Raw genomic sequence first — 16,052 nt, forward strand, 5'->3', positions numbered from 1 at the left:
TTGCCATCGGATTCTCATTAGTCCCTAGCCATGTCCCCGTCGGGCCCCACTGTGAGGGGTCCCTGAATTATCACTTGGGCTTCTCACACTTAGGCTCCTGAATACTCTTGGACTTGAGTGAGCTCTCTAACTTGGGCTCTTACCTGAGTTGCCTGCCCTCAGCCTTGTCCCTTTTGGCATCCCAAACAATGCTCCCTTTTAGTCACTGCGTTTTGTCTGTGGGATAAAATCCAGATCTCTGGGACCCATGAAATCTTGCCCTGTTCCAGGCTTATCTCCCTCTACTCCTCTGGGAATCCAAAGTCCTGGATCCTGTAGACTTGTGCCTTTCTGGGCTGTTCCCCTTTCTGCAGGCGTCTGCCGTGTAGCTTTTGCTTGCATTGCTGCCAGGCTGCCTCTCTAGACCCCAGCGTGTTGGTCTGTTGGATGACCTCCCTGTGCCTGCTATGTGGCGAAGCAGTGGTCTTCCTCTCTTCTTACCCCTTCAAGCTTAGTATTTGGCAGTAGTAAGGGATGGTGAGTACATCCACTGTGTTTGGAAGTAAGCTGGGTCTGCTTATCCCGGGCAGAGATTTTGGGAACCTACAGTAATACTCAGCTCCCTTTAATGTCTAGCTGTCCACAGGTACTCAGAGGGCAAGTCCTGGAGTGGGCTGATCCCCTCCCTGCTGGTTGAGAAAGTGGAGCATGGGCAGGACAGGCTTGTCCTGTAGCTGGACACGGGCTAGCTGCTGCTGGAACAGTGGGCTGCTGAGTCCCCGAAGTCCCCTTATGTTAACATCTTCCTCCTAATGCTGAGCTGTTCATTGGGGAGCTGGTGGTTATGTAGGCAAAGAACAAATTTTCCTAAAGGACCCCACAGTTGACAGAGAAGAGACTCCTAAGTGCCTCTTTACAAGTTTCATTTTCTAGGTGATAAAGTATTTCTGTAGCAAACCACATCATAGTTTTGAAGTCTGAGGTGTTAGGCACACTGACTGACGCTCTTCAGGCTTCTTGGCAGTGGAGACATAATCTTCCCTCAAGCCTTGCGGCTTAGCAGCATGAGTAAGAACAGTCTGCCCTTTTTGAGTCTCTATGTCACCCTTGACCTCAGAGAGGCCATCCTCAGAGCCTCACCCTCGCCTGACTTCTTCACTATTGAGCTTGGAAGGGGCAGGTGTTTCGCTGTCCAAGGAGGGGTCTGAATGGTTGGGCATCCAAAGTTGGCCCTGGGGGTTAGTTTTCAATGCTTTTCCCCCATGCCTCATTCCACACTGTAAGTTAATTTTTGCAGCCAGACTGTGAAGGAGGAACAGTTATTACTGACTTTACAGACAGGGAAATAAAGACGGGAGGTAATTAAGCCAGTTGTCCAAGGACATAAAGTTGTCAGAGGAGCTGAGTCGGAAGTTGACATTTTAGCCTAGGCCATTGGAAACCATAGATACTGTATGTATGTATGTGTATGTATATGTATATACATACATACACATACATACAGACATACACACACACACACACACACACACACACACACACACACATCTCCAAGGCCAGAGGTGACCTATAGGCTGGCCCCTGACCCACATATATTTGTTTAACCTCCTTGGTGCCTTTATCCATTTATTTTTTATTTTTATTTTTTATGGAGTTAGCTGTCAGTGTTGCCAGCCTAATCTGTTAGTCTGCAAGCTGTAGGGGTTCTATACTGTCTCCTGTGTGAAAGTGAAGCCCTGTACCTCAGGCCCCTCCATGCAGGACAGGCCTGTCCTGGGTCTGTATAGCTCTGCATTCCTGAAGGGCCTGGCCCACGGTGAGTGTTGCTGTGTCCCCCAAAGACAGGATCTGGTTGTTTCCCTCTCGTAGCTGCTCTTTGCCATCTGTCTGCCTCATTCCAGAGCATACTTACCAAAGCCAACCAGACCCAAGCTGCCAGTGCAGCAGTGCAGGGAGCTGACCTCCTCTGGAATTCCCTAACCCTTGCTCTTTTTAAAGACTGTGGTTAACAGATTAGATATGGAGTCTTTGGCAAGTTTATTCTAATACCTTAAGATTTCGCAATACCAAGGATTAGGAGAATCCTCAAACATTTGCTAGAGGCGCGAGTGGGGTGCTGTGAGTGGGTTGCGGGGCTCCTGTGGGCAAGCTTTGTGGAGGTGCCTCATCCAGGGACCCAGGTTTTCTGTCAGTTTTACTCCCTCTGATTCAGAGACAGTGGAGATACTGCCTTTTCCCCCCCTTTTAAATAGACCTCAAATTTCAATGAAAAATATTTTGTGAAGTTCTTACTCTCTAAAAGTAATGTAAAGGAGGGTATGTATGTGGGGAAGGCCGTGGAAGTTTCTGTGGTGGAGAAGGGGGTAGGCAGAGAAGGCACAATTCTACTTTACATTACTTTGGGTTGTTTGAATTGTTACAACTGTTTACTTTTAATTGAAACATTTAACAAAAATTCATATTTACCCTAGAGGAAGCTTAATAAGGATTCATTAGAATGCTACTTTTTAAAAAAACTTGACAGAAAAATGTCTTCAAGATGATTTTATTTTGGTTTTTATTGTATTTTAAATGCTTTCTTTTTCTTTTTTCTTTTTAAATCTTTGCGATTTTATAAAATATATGTATATATACAACATTTTTCCCTTTCCTCCAAACTCTCCCATATACTCCTCCTTCAAATTCATGGCCTTTTTTTATTATTTGTAATTTCATGCATATATGTATTTGTAGATGCAAATATATTTCTAAATGTAACCTACTCAGTCTGTATAATATTACTTGTTTGTGTATGTTTTCAGGGATGATGACCATTTGGTACTAGACAACCAATTGGTGTCCTTTTTCCCTGGGAAAGGCCACACCGTCTACTCCCAGCATTCCTCAATTGTCTATACATTCTTTGTGTAGGGTTGACGTCTTGCGGGCTTCTCCCCACATCTGGCTTGGCAAGGCTACTGATGTAGTCCTAGTTCAGCTCACATTTGGGCAGTCATGTGGTGTAGCTATCTACTTTAGATATTCTAGTAGCTTCTGACATTACTAGTAGACAAAACCTTGCTGCAAATTCTTCTGGCTTTTACACTTTTTCTGCCCCTTCTTCCACCATGTTCCCTGAGCCTTAGGTGCTTTGTAGATGTGTCTGTTGGGACTGGGCTCTATAGCTCTGCATTTTGATTGGTCAAGGTTTTCTGTAATGGTCTCTGTGGCATAGAGAAGTTTCCTTGTTGAGGGGTGAAGACTACTTATGAGGCTAGACCCTGAAGGAGGATGTAGGAAGTCTAGAGTGCCTCTTTGAAAGAATAGCCTCAGAAACCCTCTGAACGTAGGAGGGAGCTTTTGGACAGTGCTGGAAGCATCTTGAAGCCTCTCATAGCTGATGCCTGTACCTGTGTTGATGTTCAGTAGCAAGGTCTCCTCCAGCAGTGATAGACAAATGTTTCACTCCCGTGGTAAAGGGTGAGGCTCAATGGATAGGGTCTGAAGGGCAGTGTCTTTATTTGGATCCCCACCCCTCCTTCTTTGAGACAGGGTCTCATATATCCCAAGCTAGCCTTAAATACTCTTGTTCTCTACTTCCTAAGTGCTGGAATTATAGGCATATACCAACATGCCCACTAGAAGAGTGTCTCCTAGTGGAGAATTGAGATTTCAACCACTCAGGGACTTCTAGAGGATAGGACCTTCTAAGATCACGGGGTTGGAAGGGCATAGAACAGCCAGTCCAAGAGGAATATGGTGTGAACCACATCTGTAGCTTAACAGTCCTGGCTAGCCATTTTAGAATAGGCCAAGAAGAAACAGTTGGAATGAGTATTAACAACATACTTCATCCAACTTACCAATTGACATCCAGTATGTCAGGTTACTGGTTTATGTTCTTGTCTACATTGAGTTTTGAAACCCCATGTAAACTTTCTGCTTGAAGCACATCGCAGGCTGCAGGAGTCACGTACGAGTTCTCAGGGAGCACTGTGTCTAGACTGTTCTGAATCGGGAAAGGAATGTCTCTACAGCCTTCCACTCCACAGAGTCTTAAGAGGACATCATGCCTCCTCGCCTGTGGTTTTTAAACCTTGGGCAATGAATATCCACCCAAGGTTGGAGCTGCATGGGAAAACATACAACAAAAACGGTGTCAGTGGGGGTTTCTCCTGAGAGTGAGCTCATGGGGTGTTTTGTTTTATTTTGGCTCTGTAGCATTCAGGATTACGTCTAGTATGTAAGTCCACCATTAGTTGTGTGCGCATACATATTTCAGTGAAATTAAGGAGGTGCCCACACACACACTCTTCCACTTTCTTGGCAATACAAACTCTTAGGCCTTTAGTGCTCATGTGGTTATTTTTAAATCTACTGAGCTTTCCCAAGGTAAGAAGTTATAAAATAAGGTGCTCATAGCAACCAGCTCGCCCACATCCCACCTTCCCTTTATTACGGTATCGTGCTAAGTGCTTTCACTTGTGATGAAAATATTGTGACTAGAAGTAGGAATATTGTGACAAGTCAGAGGATTCAAGGTTGCTGGAGGAACCCTCCCTTTCCTTGTCCTTGGAAGGTAGGCTTAGCTGAATTTGCCGTGGCAGGCCTCTCTTGTCTGTCTGTTGTAGTGCATTTGGCCTTCTGTTTCAACTGTGGGGCAAATTTAGATATCAGCAGAAGGAATTCCCTAGTCATTTTAGGTGAGCTATCTCTGTTCACTCATTTCTTGCCTGTAGGCAGCATGAGTATCAACAAGGGGACTGGGGATGGGGATGTTTAGGAGGATTTTGTTGGGTTTTGGCAGTGATAGTTGTGATGGGGGTGAACAAGCTTGTTCTGGGAGACCTGTCTCAGCCATTCCTCTCCTGAAGCCAGTCACTAGTTAAGCTCCATTCAGGGAGACTAGAGATAGAGTGCTTGTTCCTGAGTTTGGGGAGCAGACTCCTGGTACCCGCCAGCCTTTTCCAAGGTTTTGCATGTGTGGTAGTGATCACCCTTGTTAGTCACGGGCAGTCAGTGCCCATGGAGATGCTGAGGTAGAAAAGGGAATTTCACTGAGCCATGGAAGGTGAGATGAACCAAATGTTTACTAGAAAAAGAAGAAAGGGAAAAAATCCTCAGAGGAAAATGTATTGTGCGTAGTTTTGCACATCCTTTTTGTTGTTTGTTTAAGACATGGTCTAATGTAACTCAGGCTGGCCTCATTCACTGTGGAGTGCAGTGTGACCTTGATCTCCCTTCCTCCTTTCTGGAGCTCCCAGTTTGTGCAGTGCCAAGGATCGAACCAGGGCTTTGTGTGTGCTAGCAGCTCTGTCAACAAAGCTACCTCATCCCCGCATCCGCACACAGCTTCAGTCTTGATAATTTAAAGAAGGAAGTTGTAGCCCGGTGACAAAGCATCTGCCTAGCACGCACCGAATCCTGAATATGATTCTTACTACCAATATAAAATAAGGAGGATGTTTCTCCTAGTCTTGCTGGGACTCTATGCAATGATGTGGACCCATCATTTAGAAAGAAGCCCACTGTACCAGCCTGCTGTTCTAAAGCTGTGGAACAGTTCCCTTTGGCTCCGACCAGGGCTACCTTTTGAGGGATATTGTTGTACATCCCTTGTTTTGGGGTGGAATGTAAGCCCCTGCTCCTTCTTTCCTCTTCAGGAACCCAAGACTGCGACAGCCCTCTCTTCTTGCCCTATACGACGCTGGTCTCCACAGTTGGAAGCATGGTGTTCAATGAGGGTGAGGCCCAACGGCTTATTGAGATCCTCTCTGAGAAGACTGGAGTTACTCAGGACACCTGGCATAAGGTAGGTCACTGCAGGGCTGGCTTGACTCATGCCTTTCCCCCTGAGATCAGCATCTTGCTCAGTCCTGCCCCTGCCCAGGAGCTGTCTACCAAGGCATACCTTGCTTGTCAAACTGCAAAAAGAATGTCCCTGGAAGGGTTGGAAGGGCTTCCACATCCTAGAGAATCCTGCCATTGCTGCCTGTGCTCAGGATGTGGCATCAGCTCTCAGTGATCTACTACTGCTTGTCTGCCCGGAAGGCAGAGCAGGGATCTGGCCCAGCTGGTTTGGGCCAGAGTATAAGGAAAAAAATCCAGACATAGTGTGTGGCAGAGTCCTGTGACATGTCCCTTGTGCTACCATGGCAAACTCAAAGACTGATTCCTACTCTAGTGCCTCTGTTCTAGGGAGTGAGGTATGCATGGGTTTGTCTCTAACTAGTTGGGTAGTAACTCTGCTGGTCAGTTCAGTGGCTGGAGGTGTTGGGGCTAAGTCATTTCTTGGCTCTCACTGGAGGATGACAGGCTCTGTATGTTCTCGCTGATGCAGGAGCTCCTCAGCAAGTAAGCACTGGGGGTGTTTCCTGGGTATGAGTGTTGAAGTCAAGGTAACTACAGTCCCTGCTTATCTCAGACCATGTCCTTAGAATACAGACTTCCTGTTCTAGCTCCCATACTGCAGCCAGTGGCCTCCAGGCTGCATATACTGGCTTTAAGACCGGAAATCCTATGGTTATGAAAACTACAGCAAGCATCCATGTGCACAAGGTCTAGGAGTTTCTGAAGGCTGGACCGTCTGTTCCTCATGGCTGTGTCTAGGGTCAGATGGTACTTAGCTACCTACCCACTGTGCTCTTGTTTCACTGCCAGAGTCGGGGGAACTATGTCTCTTTCTGTTCCCCTTTAACATGGCTTTGTCAATATTTTCAGGCCACGCAGAAGGGTGACCCTGTAGCAATTCTGAAACGCCAGCTAGAAGAGAAAGAAAAGCTGCTAGCCACGGAGCAAGAGGATGCGGCTGTCGCCAAGAGCAAACTAAGGGAACTCAACAAGGTACTGTCTAAGCTCAGAAGTGAGGCAGCCCCTTCTCTTTCTGTTCTCTGAGAATCCCCCTGCCCCATGGCCACAGTTGCCCTTTGGGCATCAGGATAGGGGCTTGTCTGTCTTAGCAAGCCAAGAATATTTTGACTGAAGATTCTGTGCTGTCTAAAGAGCTGATGGTGTGTATTGGGGTCCCTCCTCTGAGGTCTGAGAATACATGCAGCTCAGCGGAGACCAGAACCTCAGATTGTGGTGGTTCCCAGGATGACAAGTCATCTTCTGAGTTAGTGCATTGAGGAAGGAGGAGGTGCACACTTAATCCAGTTTGGTTTTCCTGAGAACTGGGGCAGAGGTTGATCTTCCTCTCTGTTTCTGATGTTAGTGGAGTGTTGTACAAGGTAGCTCTTGGCTGCCTGTGGCTGCTCAGAAGGTTTTTACTCTGAATGACAGGTAGCAGTGAGCCAGGGATGCTAAGGGGGCAGGTTTGGGGCATTGTTCAGGATATACCAGGTCCGCAGGCTTGGACAGTCACTCACTGCTGAGCTCACTGGAGCTTCTCTCCCTTGCCTCTGCTTCTGAGGTGGATCCTGGTGTCCCAGAATCCCCAGAGGACATAGAGGGCAGGACTAGGGGAATGCCCATGGGCCTGGTATCCTCTCAGTTAGGGAGTTGTCTCTTGTGCCAGGTGCTGTGGGTTTTCTCTTGCCATCTCCCTGCGTCTTGCCTTCCCTGTCCCAGGCAGCAGACTCAGGGGAATGGCCTGGGCCATTAAATATCTGACCCCATCGAGGCATAGCCCTTCCCTTAGGTACTTCCCATCTGTTTTACTTGAGACAAACTAGAAATGAGGCAAATTGAGTTTGTTCTTAAATTCAGTGACTGCACCTCTGAGCCAGACAGAAAATTTGGTTGATAGACAAGTTGGTCATCCACCAGAGACCTCTTCTTAGGGTTCAGTGACCTTCTGTCCTGCCTCTTAAGATGTCACCACATGGCCTACTTGAGCTATCTGGGGTTCCTGGAAATGCAGGCCTTCAGCTTACGACAATTGGATGCACCATCTCCTCCTAACTCTATGCACATTTCATGTTAGGATTTAGGCCTAGGCTGCAGGAAGGGTGAGAGTTTATACCATGGAACTTGGCAGAGTCCTCTAACTTCTTAGATCAGATGACTAGAGTCCGCAGTTCTGGGGAGCTGTTCTAATACCTTCTGCCCTAGTTAGAGTTTCTGTTGCTGTAATAAACAGCACAGCCAACTTGAGAGGAAAGGATTTGTTCATGTTAACTCTCGGTTCACATTCCATCACTGAGGGAAGTCAGGGCAGAAACTCAAGACAGGAACAGGAACTGAAGTGGAAGCCGTGGAGGACAGCTGCTTACTGGCTTGCTTACTACCTGCCCAGGGCCAGCATAACAACAGTCTTTTCAGATGGCCCCAGCTTCTGTCAGTGATCAAAAAACAAGCAACAACAACAAACACACAAAAACAAAATACCTTCTTTCTAAATAGACAGAGGAGTCCTGATGGAAATTTGCTGACTCCCAAATTGAAGTACAGATGAGAGGCTGCAGGAGTGCCTGCCCTTGTAGCAGGCTGTATGTTCCTTGACTAGTCAGTTGTGTCTGTACCCTTTAATTTAGAAAGGGCTTAAGACATGATAGATGAGGAGGTTGTAACCTCTGATAGAGTGGGCTCTTTCCCATTCTGAAGTCATATTTACCAAGGACAGGGTGGCAAGTTTGAAGGAAGTAAGGCTTCTTAGATATTACCTCTGTGTTGGCCTCTCAGTGTCCATGCTCTCCCTCAAAGGTGGCTGTGTGGCATGGTTTCCACATGGCACCTAATTACCAAACATGTTCATGTCCTACCCTCCTTTGGTTGTGGCAGTAGAATCTGTTCCTGGTATGGACTGTAGGTCCAGAAGCCTTGATTTTTGTTACCCACCTCATCTTCCAGAGTGTGGGCCTTGGCTCTGATCCAGATTTAATGCCAGTGTCCAGCAGTGTCCAGCTATGATCCTCTATCCCTACCCACGTCCAGTTTCCTATAAGCTCAGGAGATCCAGCGCTGATCTCTACTTAAACCTCTTTCATGCTTTGTCACTAGCTCCCAGTCTCCATCTCCAAATCTGCACCCTGAGTGCTAGGCCTCTGCATCTTACCTTCCCCTCTTTGGATGCTGCCTGCTCCCAGGACGCTCTACTCTTTCCTGCGTCTACTGAGGTTCTCCTGTACTTCCCTGGTGGGTTGGACATTTTCTCAATATCCTAAATGACTTAGTTGTGTAACCAGCACTGAGGAATCTTATGAAAGTCTCATGGAGGTGATCATTATAATTGCCACAGACCTGTATCTGGTTGCTGGTAGACTGTGAGCCTTGTAGAGCAAATACTCTGACCTTGCTTGGCCCAGCCTAACAGACTGTTTGTAAGCAAGTGGCCACTGAGGCCCGGGCTGGCTTGCAGCTGAGGGAGGAGCTTTTGTTGGTATTTGTATCTTCCCTTTGTAAATAGTTGAATGTTTATTATTTTGTCTGCTTTTATCATCCTTGTGACCTTGCAATTGTGGACCATCATATCCCAACAGAGCCAGCGTGTGTATGTCATGCCGGTGTTATATCTCCTAGTCCCAAACCATTGAGAAAGTATATGAGAAAATGTTTGAGAAAGGGTCTTGCTTGGTGATATCATTCTTGGAGTCATGCCAAAAGGCCTTTCCTGGATGCACTGAGAATGCCAGTCATCTGCAGAGTTTGTGCCACTCTCACCTGGAAGGGCCTGTCAGAGTTGGGCCCGTGACCAGTGTCTAAAGGAGCTTATGGGCTTGAGCACTCCTGGGAGCTCTGTGATTTGGCAGCGCTCCCTTTTAAGTGTTCAGGGCCCAGGTGTAGCTTTGAAGACTCCAGGCCGAGGAAGGCAAAACCTTCTGGAAACCGTTCCAGCTGTTGTCTTTCCAGGCACCACACTCTGGACAAGACCATTGTGTGTCTACTCCAGTGCCAAAGTGTGTGGCCTTGTAAGATAGGGCTCTGCTCAGCAAAGGAGTCTGAGGCCTGCAGACACCAGCCAGACACTACTGAGAAAGTCAGGATGGGAGGTGGTATGATTCCAGGCTCTATATGGAGGCCAGTCTGTGGACACCTTCTGGGCCCTGCCAGTCTATGCAGTACCCCACTAATCTGGGAATGGGAACAGATCCCAGAAGAATGTGCTAACAGAGCACCAGTGGGTGCTGGTAACAATATTTGTCTTCTAGGCTACATAGAACAAACTCCACTTAGAACATTATCCTTTCAGTGCTTTTCACAAAAGTAATCTGGCCCTGTTTCTGCCTGCCTGGTCAAGTTCCCTCACCCCTACCTGCCGTTTCTTCTTAGGAGATGGCTTCGGAGAAGGCCAAAGCTGCAGCTGGGGAGGCCAAGGTGAAGAAGCAGCTGGTAGCTCGGGAGCAGGAGATCGCAGCTGTGCAGGCACGAATGCAGGCCAGCTACCAGGACCATGTGAAGGAGGTGCAGCAGCTGCAGGGCAAGGTGGGCACAGGGGAAGGAGTAGGCTTGGGTGAGTCATGGGGACACAGAGGGTGAGGCTTGAGCAGAGACTGAGGAAGTCTGGTGGGATCTGAATCTGACTGGGCATTTCTGTACGTCTGATGTTATTAACCAGGAAGGTTTAAAATATATTTTAAAGAGCACCGTTTCAAAAGAGCCTTGCATCAGGTGAGGCTGCAGTGATGCTCATTACACTTTCTCTAGGTGGTTGGGAGGATCCTGTAAAGTAGGAAACCTGAACATACCTTTACCTGGATCGGGAGACCAGCACTGGTGACTCCCTGTCTTGACTGACATTTATCTTCTAAAACCTATGCTTGGCTCATTGTGGGCATGACTGCTTCCCTGCCACATGTCTCAGGGATGCCATGTGGACTCAGGAGGCAAGAGATGAGTCCTCCTTGAGGTAGTTGTGCTCTGTGGCCCTGTGCTTTTTTTCTCTCAGAATAGTATACCTGTGTGACCTCAGGTACCTGTGCATCTGTCTGAGGCGTTGGCTAGAGAGATGGGTGATGGTGAAGGAGGTCTACACTTGTCCCTGAGACCCTGACACTGGAGTGGCACAGTGCTTGTACCTCTTGCTTTATGCACACTCCTGACTTGTCTTGGAGCAGATGTAGTCTCCAGACCTTCCACTCTGAGCTATGTGACCTTGCCAATGCTGTGTGTGGCTGACCAGCCCTGATGATCTTGTTGGTAACTTTTCAGATACGGACTCTTCAGGAGCAGCTGGAAAATGGCCCCAACACCCAGCTGGCCCGCCTACAGCAGGAGAACTCCATCTTGAGGGATGCGTTGAACCAGGCCACCAGCCAGGTGGAAAGCAAGTAAGCTGAGTGTCCCATGTAGAGACCATGGTAACATGTTTCCTAGGACTGAGAACCTGGGTGGACTTAGTGGGTCTCTTGTGGGCTATAGCAGATGCAGTCAAGCGTCTTTCTGGGTGTGGGGCTGGTGTGGGGCTGGTGTGGCAGCCATACACAGGACTTCCTGTGAGTTCCTACTTGGCCACATCCAGCATCTATGCGGGTTCTGAGCAGTTGCGTCTTTTAACAGCTGGCCCAGAGCCCCTCATGTCATTGATGCTTCAGAAAGATCTGATGTGTGCCAACCTGCTGCTCATCCTTGCTGGCATACATGGTATATGGAGGGGGTTGTCACAGAGTATCAAAGCCAGATTTATTCTGGTTGAGAGTATAGGTGTTTCAAGAACCTGCTGTGGTCTCAGTCCTCCACTGTGAGGATATTGAGGACTGAGAAACTCTGGCGTTCTCTGTCATGTGGAATCTCTGTCACTTTCTTTCTGAAGAAAGTTCTGAAGCTTGAGGAATTGTCACCAAGTAGTGGCTGCTGCCTCCCCTCAGTCCAGAAACCCTGCCTGGTTGGGAGTCCACAGCAGCCAAGTGGGTTTTACCAGCCCTGTTTCCATCCACAAGTCCTAAGCAGTCCCGAGAAGGCACCACACCACCCTTACCAGGTCATTTGGATCTCTGCACTGTACAGTGCTTGAGTTAAAGGTTCTGTGGTTTGGTCTCTGGTATAGTTTGTCAGAGTGGAGGGACCCCATCTGTCAGTGAAGCACAGCTGCTCACAGCTGGGTTTTCACTTCTTTTTGTCCCTTTGTCTTATGCTTTTTCTAGCTAGTGACAGAGGTAGACATTTGATTAGTCTCAAACTTTCCTTCAGTAAGTTTCCTGAAATTCCAGAATATTCTTGTGGCCTGACACCCACTTTAAAGTGCCACACTGAAGCACTTTTTCTAAGTGTCTTGATCTCTAGCCTTGAACGGCCTCTCTGGTCATCTGGTGGAACAAGGAGCCAGGACGAGGACCATCAATGCCTTCAAGAGGCACTCCCTAAGCTGGCCATCCTCTCTTCTGCAGTGAAGTGAGACACACATGTGGGGAGTGAGGGGATGCTCCTTGCACCTGTATTGTCTTTGTTCTGTCTGCTTCCAGTGGTGTCTGAGAGAGGCCTTTTGCTCCACATACTATATTGGCAACCCATTTTCAATAAAATCCACACCAAAAGCCACATGGTTTACTCTTAGATAATGAACCTAAGAGTTGGGCACTAAACTAGAAAAGGGCAGATATGCCTGAGAGAGGGATCAGTTGCCAGTCTCTATCCCCTTCCTCAACTGGGGCTGGGAACTGTCTTACAGGCAGAACACAGAACTGGCAAAGCTCAGACAGGAGCTTAGCAAGGTCAGCAAGGAGCTAGTGGAGAAGTCAGAGGCCTCCCGGCAGGAGGAGCAACAACGGAAAGCTCTGGAAGCCAAAGCAGCCACCTTTGAGAAGCAGGTCCTACAACTGCAGGTGAGTAGCCGTGGTAGCCAGCTCAATGTCTGTTCACTGCACACTGAACCTGACTGTATAGTCCTGTGGGTGTGCTGTGTGAGCATAGCCGTCCCTTTCCAGGCAGGGTGAATAGCTGGAAGTTTAGTCAGTGTTTGGGGCTCGAACTCTTGAACTTTGCCTTGTTAGAGCAGTAGCATACAGGAAATGCTGTGTGCTAAGCATCAGAGTGCTTGGTACCAATAAGTACCAATGTTATACCCTAAATGTTATGCCCTATTTTACAAGGTAGGAACTGTTGACATCTGCCATTCACTCACAAGGATGCTTGTGGCCCAGAGAAGTGAAACAACTACCCAAAGTTTGCATGGCAAGGGGCATGGCAGAGTCAGACTCTGGGTCCGAGTCTGGCTACTGCAGCTCCGGAGTGACAGTGAGCTTCTGGCTGGAGATGCTGTGGCTTGGAAGATGTTTCCCAGTCTCTTTCAGAGGGAGGGAGGTTGTCCTTGTAGCATGCTAGGTAACACCCACGGGCTTCAGTCAGCCCCGGGACTTACGACTTCTGATGCTCCTACTAGCTTGTGTGAAGACGGATTGGCCTAAGCTGAGCCTAGCTTCCTCTCTGCTCCTGGACATGACAGTAGTGCCTGTCTGCAGTGCAACTGAAGATTAGCCGTGCGAGACTGCAGCTTGCTTTTTAGAAAGAAAGGGCTTTTTCATCCTGCCTTTCTAACTCTTTGGGGACCAGGGCGGGCAAGGCCCTACTGGCTTAGTTCCCAAAGCATAGCATCAGGAGGTGGCCCTAACTCTAACCCTAGAGCCATCTTCCAGGCAGTAAATGGAACCTGTCCCGACTCCTTGTCCCAGGATAGACTGAACTTAAGTCCCCGCAGTGTTTGTTTATGGAAGTCCATGGCCTGTTGGCATAGCATATAACTAGCCTGGCTATGTTGATGACCTTCTTCCGGACTAAAAGGCTTGTTGTCTCCTAAGGTGTATGTATATGCTTTCTGTTAAAGTTTTGAAGTTTTTAATTTCTGTAGATGAATGGATTCCTGTGATTGTTTATTGAAATCAGTACTTTAGTTAATATTGACCACGAGAAGAAAAATGAGCAGTCTCTCATTTTTCAGTGAGAAGAAAAATGAGACAGGTTGGTTCTCCTACTTAATGAAAAGAGAGACACAGGTGGGCTGGTGGTATTCTTGCACAGGTGATGTCTCTGTCCTGTTCTTCTCAGTACTGACAGAGCGGTGAGGATATTATGTATGCTATGATGGATGGGCAGAGGAGAAGCATGCCTGCCCACTGGGAGACATTGGACCATTCTTTACTTTTGTGCCTTTTATTTGGAGCTGAGCCAACCTTTTGACACATTTGAATGTAGAGAAAATATTACCCACCCTAAAGCTACCCCAACTTTCCCTTGTATAGTGCACACTTTTCTACAGCCAAGGGGCACATCCTTAGTAGAGCTGCTTAGTAGAGCTGCTCCATTACTGGATTCAGCTTTGTCTCCATGCCATTAAAATGGTTGACTTAGCACCCCTGTGCAGACATTGCCCTGGAAGAGAAGGAAATTGGTGTTTTCAATCTGTCAGCCCCTTAAAATGTTTGAGGCATGTCTTGGAATACCACTTTAGCTGACTAGAGTTACTTGTTGACTGTCCCCTCTCACTCGTCCGTGATCCAGACAAACTTGGGTTCTGAAGAGATCTGGTCCTTTGCAGAATTTGGCCTGTAAAGTACCCCACTCGCCAGGAGGCCAGTGTTTAGGAATGATTGACAGATGCCCTGAGGAGGATTGATTGACATCACCAGAGATGATAAAGGCCTTTTTGCCACTGAGTGGGCAACAGTTGTGTTGCTCTGCACAAGGATGAGGTGGACCTGTCTGTGTTGACATGGAAGTCCTTGAGATGCAGACTGAAAATAGGAGAAATGGCCGTTTGATGGATCAAGCATGGTTGAACACCGATGGTTTTGTGTGACTGAACTTTGAAGTAAAAAGGCTAGCAGTGCTATATGTCTTAACTGTGTGCCTTGCTTGTGTGCAGCTACTTCAAGGAAGAGAATTGACACCAATGGGGAAGCTATCTCCCCCCAAACAAGAACTCTAGCAGCTGTCCTCACATTGAAGGGGTGCTAGCTGGGGGAATATTTATACAGATTCAGAATTATCCAGAAATGGACTTTCTTCCTTGTTGAAATTACATCGTAAGAGTATTCTCTCCTATTGTGTGGGTCCCAAGGACTAAATTCAGATGATCATGCTGGCGGCAAGCACCTTTACCAGCTGAACCGTGTCACTGGCCCTGAACTTGTTCTTTGCCCACCATCCAGAGACCACAGTGACTAGGATAACCATGTAAAGAGCTGTGTTCTCTGCAGCCCCTTAGCTTACAGGAGCTAGGCCTCTTCTGCTTCTCACAGCCCTCTTCCTGTCTGTTCCTCCTCAGGCATCCCATAAAGAGAGTGAAGAAGCTCTGCAGAAGCGCCTTGAGGAGGTCACCCAGGAGCTGTGCAGGGCACAGACTAGCCACGCCAGCCTCCGGGCAGATGCTGAGAAGGCCCAGGAACAGCAGCAGCGGGTAGCAGGTGAGTGCAGTGTCTATGGCTCTTTCTGGATGACTCTCCCAGATGAGTCTTCCCAGTAACCTTGTCTCATTGTGGGAACCATAGCATAGTGGACCCAAACTGTCCACCACTGGCTACAGAGTAGAACCTGGAAGTGTTAAACATGAGGTGAGGACAGTAGAGCGGGGGCAGGGCCTGCAAGGACTGGATGAGGCCTAGGTGGTGCTGGTGGATGAGAATGTGGTGATCAGTCACTTACCCACCATTCCTCCTGAACCCCTGACATGGGTGCTAGGCTGGCAGCAGTGCTAGCCACAAGGACTAGTCACAACAATGCCTCTGGACAGAAAGTTTGTGGTGGGACAGACGTAAATGCTTGACTTTCTGAGATAGATGATTTTTGTTACAACCACACTGCTCTGCTACTGGGGGCAAAGCAGCCATTGATATCCTGTAGTCGACAATCCTGGCATTGAAACAAAACTCTTTTTACAATGGGTGGGGGTGAGCAGCCTTGGGCCAGCTTCCTGGCCTCTTCTCTAGAAGGCCAGGTGTGCCTTTGGCCACTGTGTGCCCTCTGAGGTAGAAGGTGGGATCTTAAAACTAGGTCAGAAGAAGGAGAGCCCAGGCAGCACAAAGCCCAGAGAAAGGAGTGGACTTGCCCCTACTATGTACTGGGATGAGAAAAGCTGACTACATGGGAAGATGTGGGGTAGGGCCATGACTCAGCTCCACTGGCACTCCTCAGAGTCGTGGTGCAGGCTCAGATGGGCAGTGGGAGAAGGGGTGACAGGAACAGCTGCCATTGTCCAGACAAGAAAGAGAGTGGCCTGGTAGAGG

The 16,052-nt window shown here is 48.1% G+C and overlaps 1 protein-coding gene across 2 annotated transcripts in view; it reads left to right on the top strand.

The window, feature by feature from the left end:
* The window catches only part of Rrbp1 (ribosome binding protein 1), a 65,415-nt gene that overhangs the window by 34,736 nt on the left and 14,627 nt on the right, over positions 1–16,052 (top strand). For both annotated transcript variants that reach the window (XM_057780629.1, XM_057780628.1), the window contains exons 3-8: positions 5,622–5,770; positions 6,679–6,801; positions 10,168–10,320; positions 11,047–11,165; positions 12,503–12,656; positions 15,095–15,233. In XM_057780629.1, coding sequence (XP_057636612.1) covers positions 5,622–5,770; positions 6,679–6,801; positions 10,168–10,320; positions 11,047–11,165; positions 12,503–12,656; positions 15,095–15,233 — 837 coding nt within the window. The remainder of the gene's footprint in view (positions 1–5,621; positions 5,771–6,678; positions 6,802–10,167; positions 10,321–11,046; positions 11,166–12,502; positions 12,657–15,094; positions 15,234–16,052) is intronic.

This window comes from Chionomys nivalis, chromosome 9 (genome assembly GCF_950005125.1).
Source record: "Chionomys nivalis chromosome 9, mChiNiv1.1, whole genome shotgun sequence".
NCBI lineage: Eukaryota > Metazoa > Chordata > Mammalia > Rodentia > Cricetidae > Chionomys > Chionomys nivalis.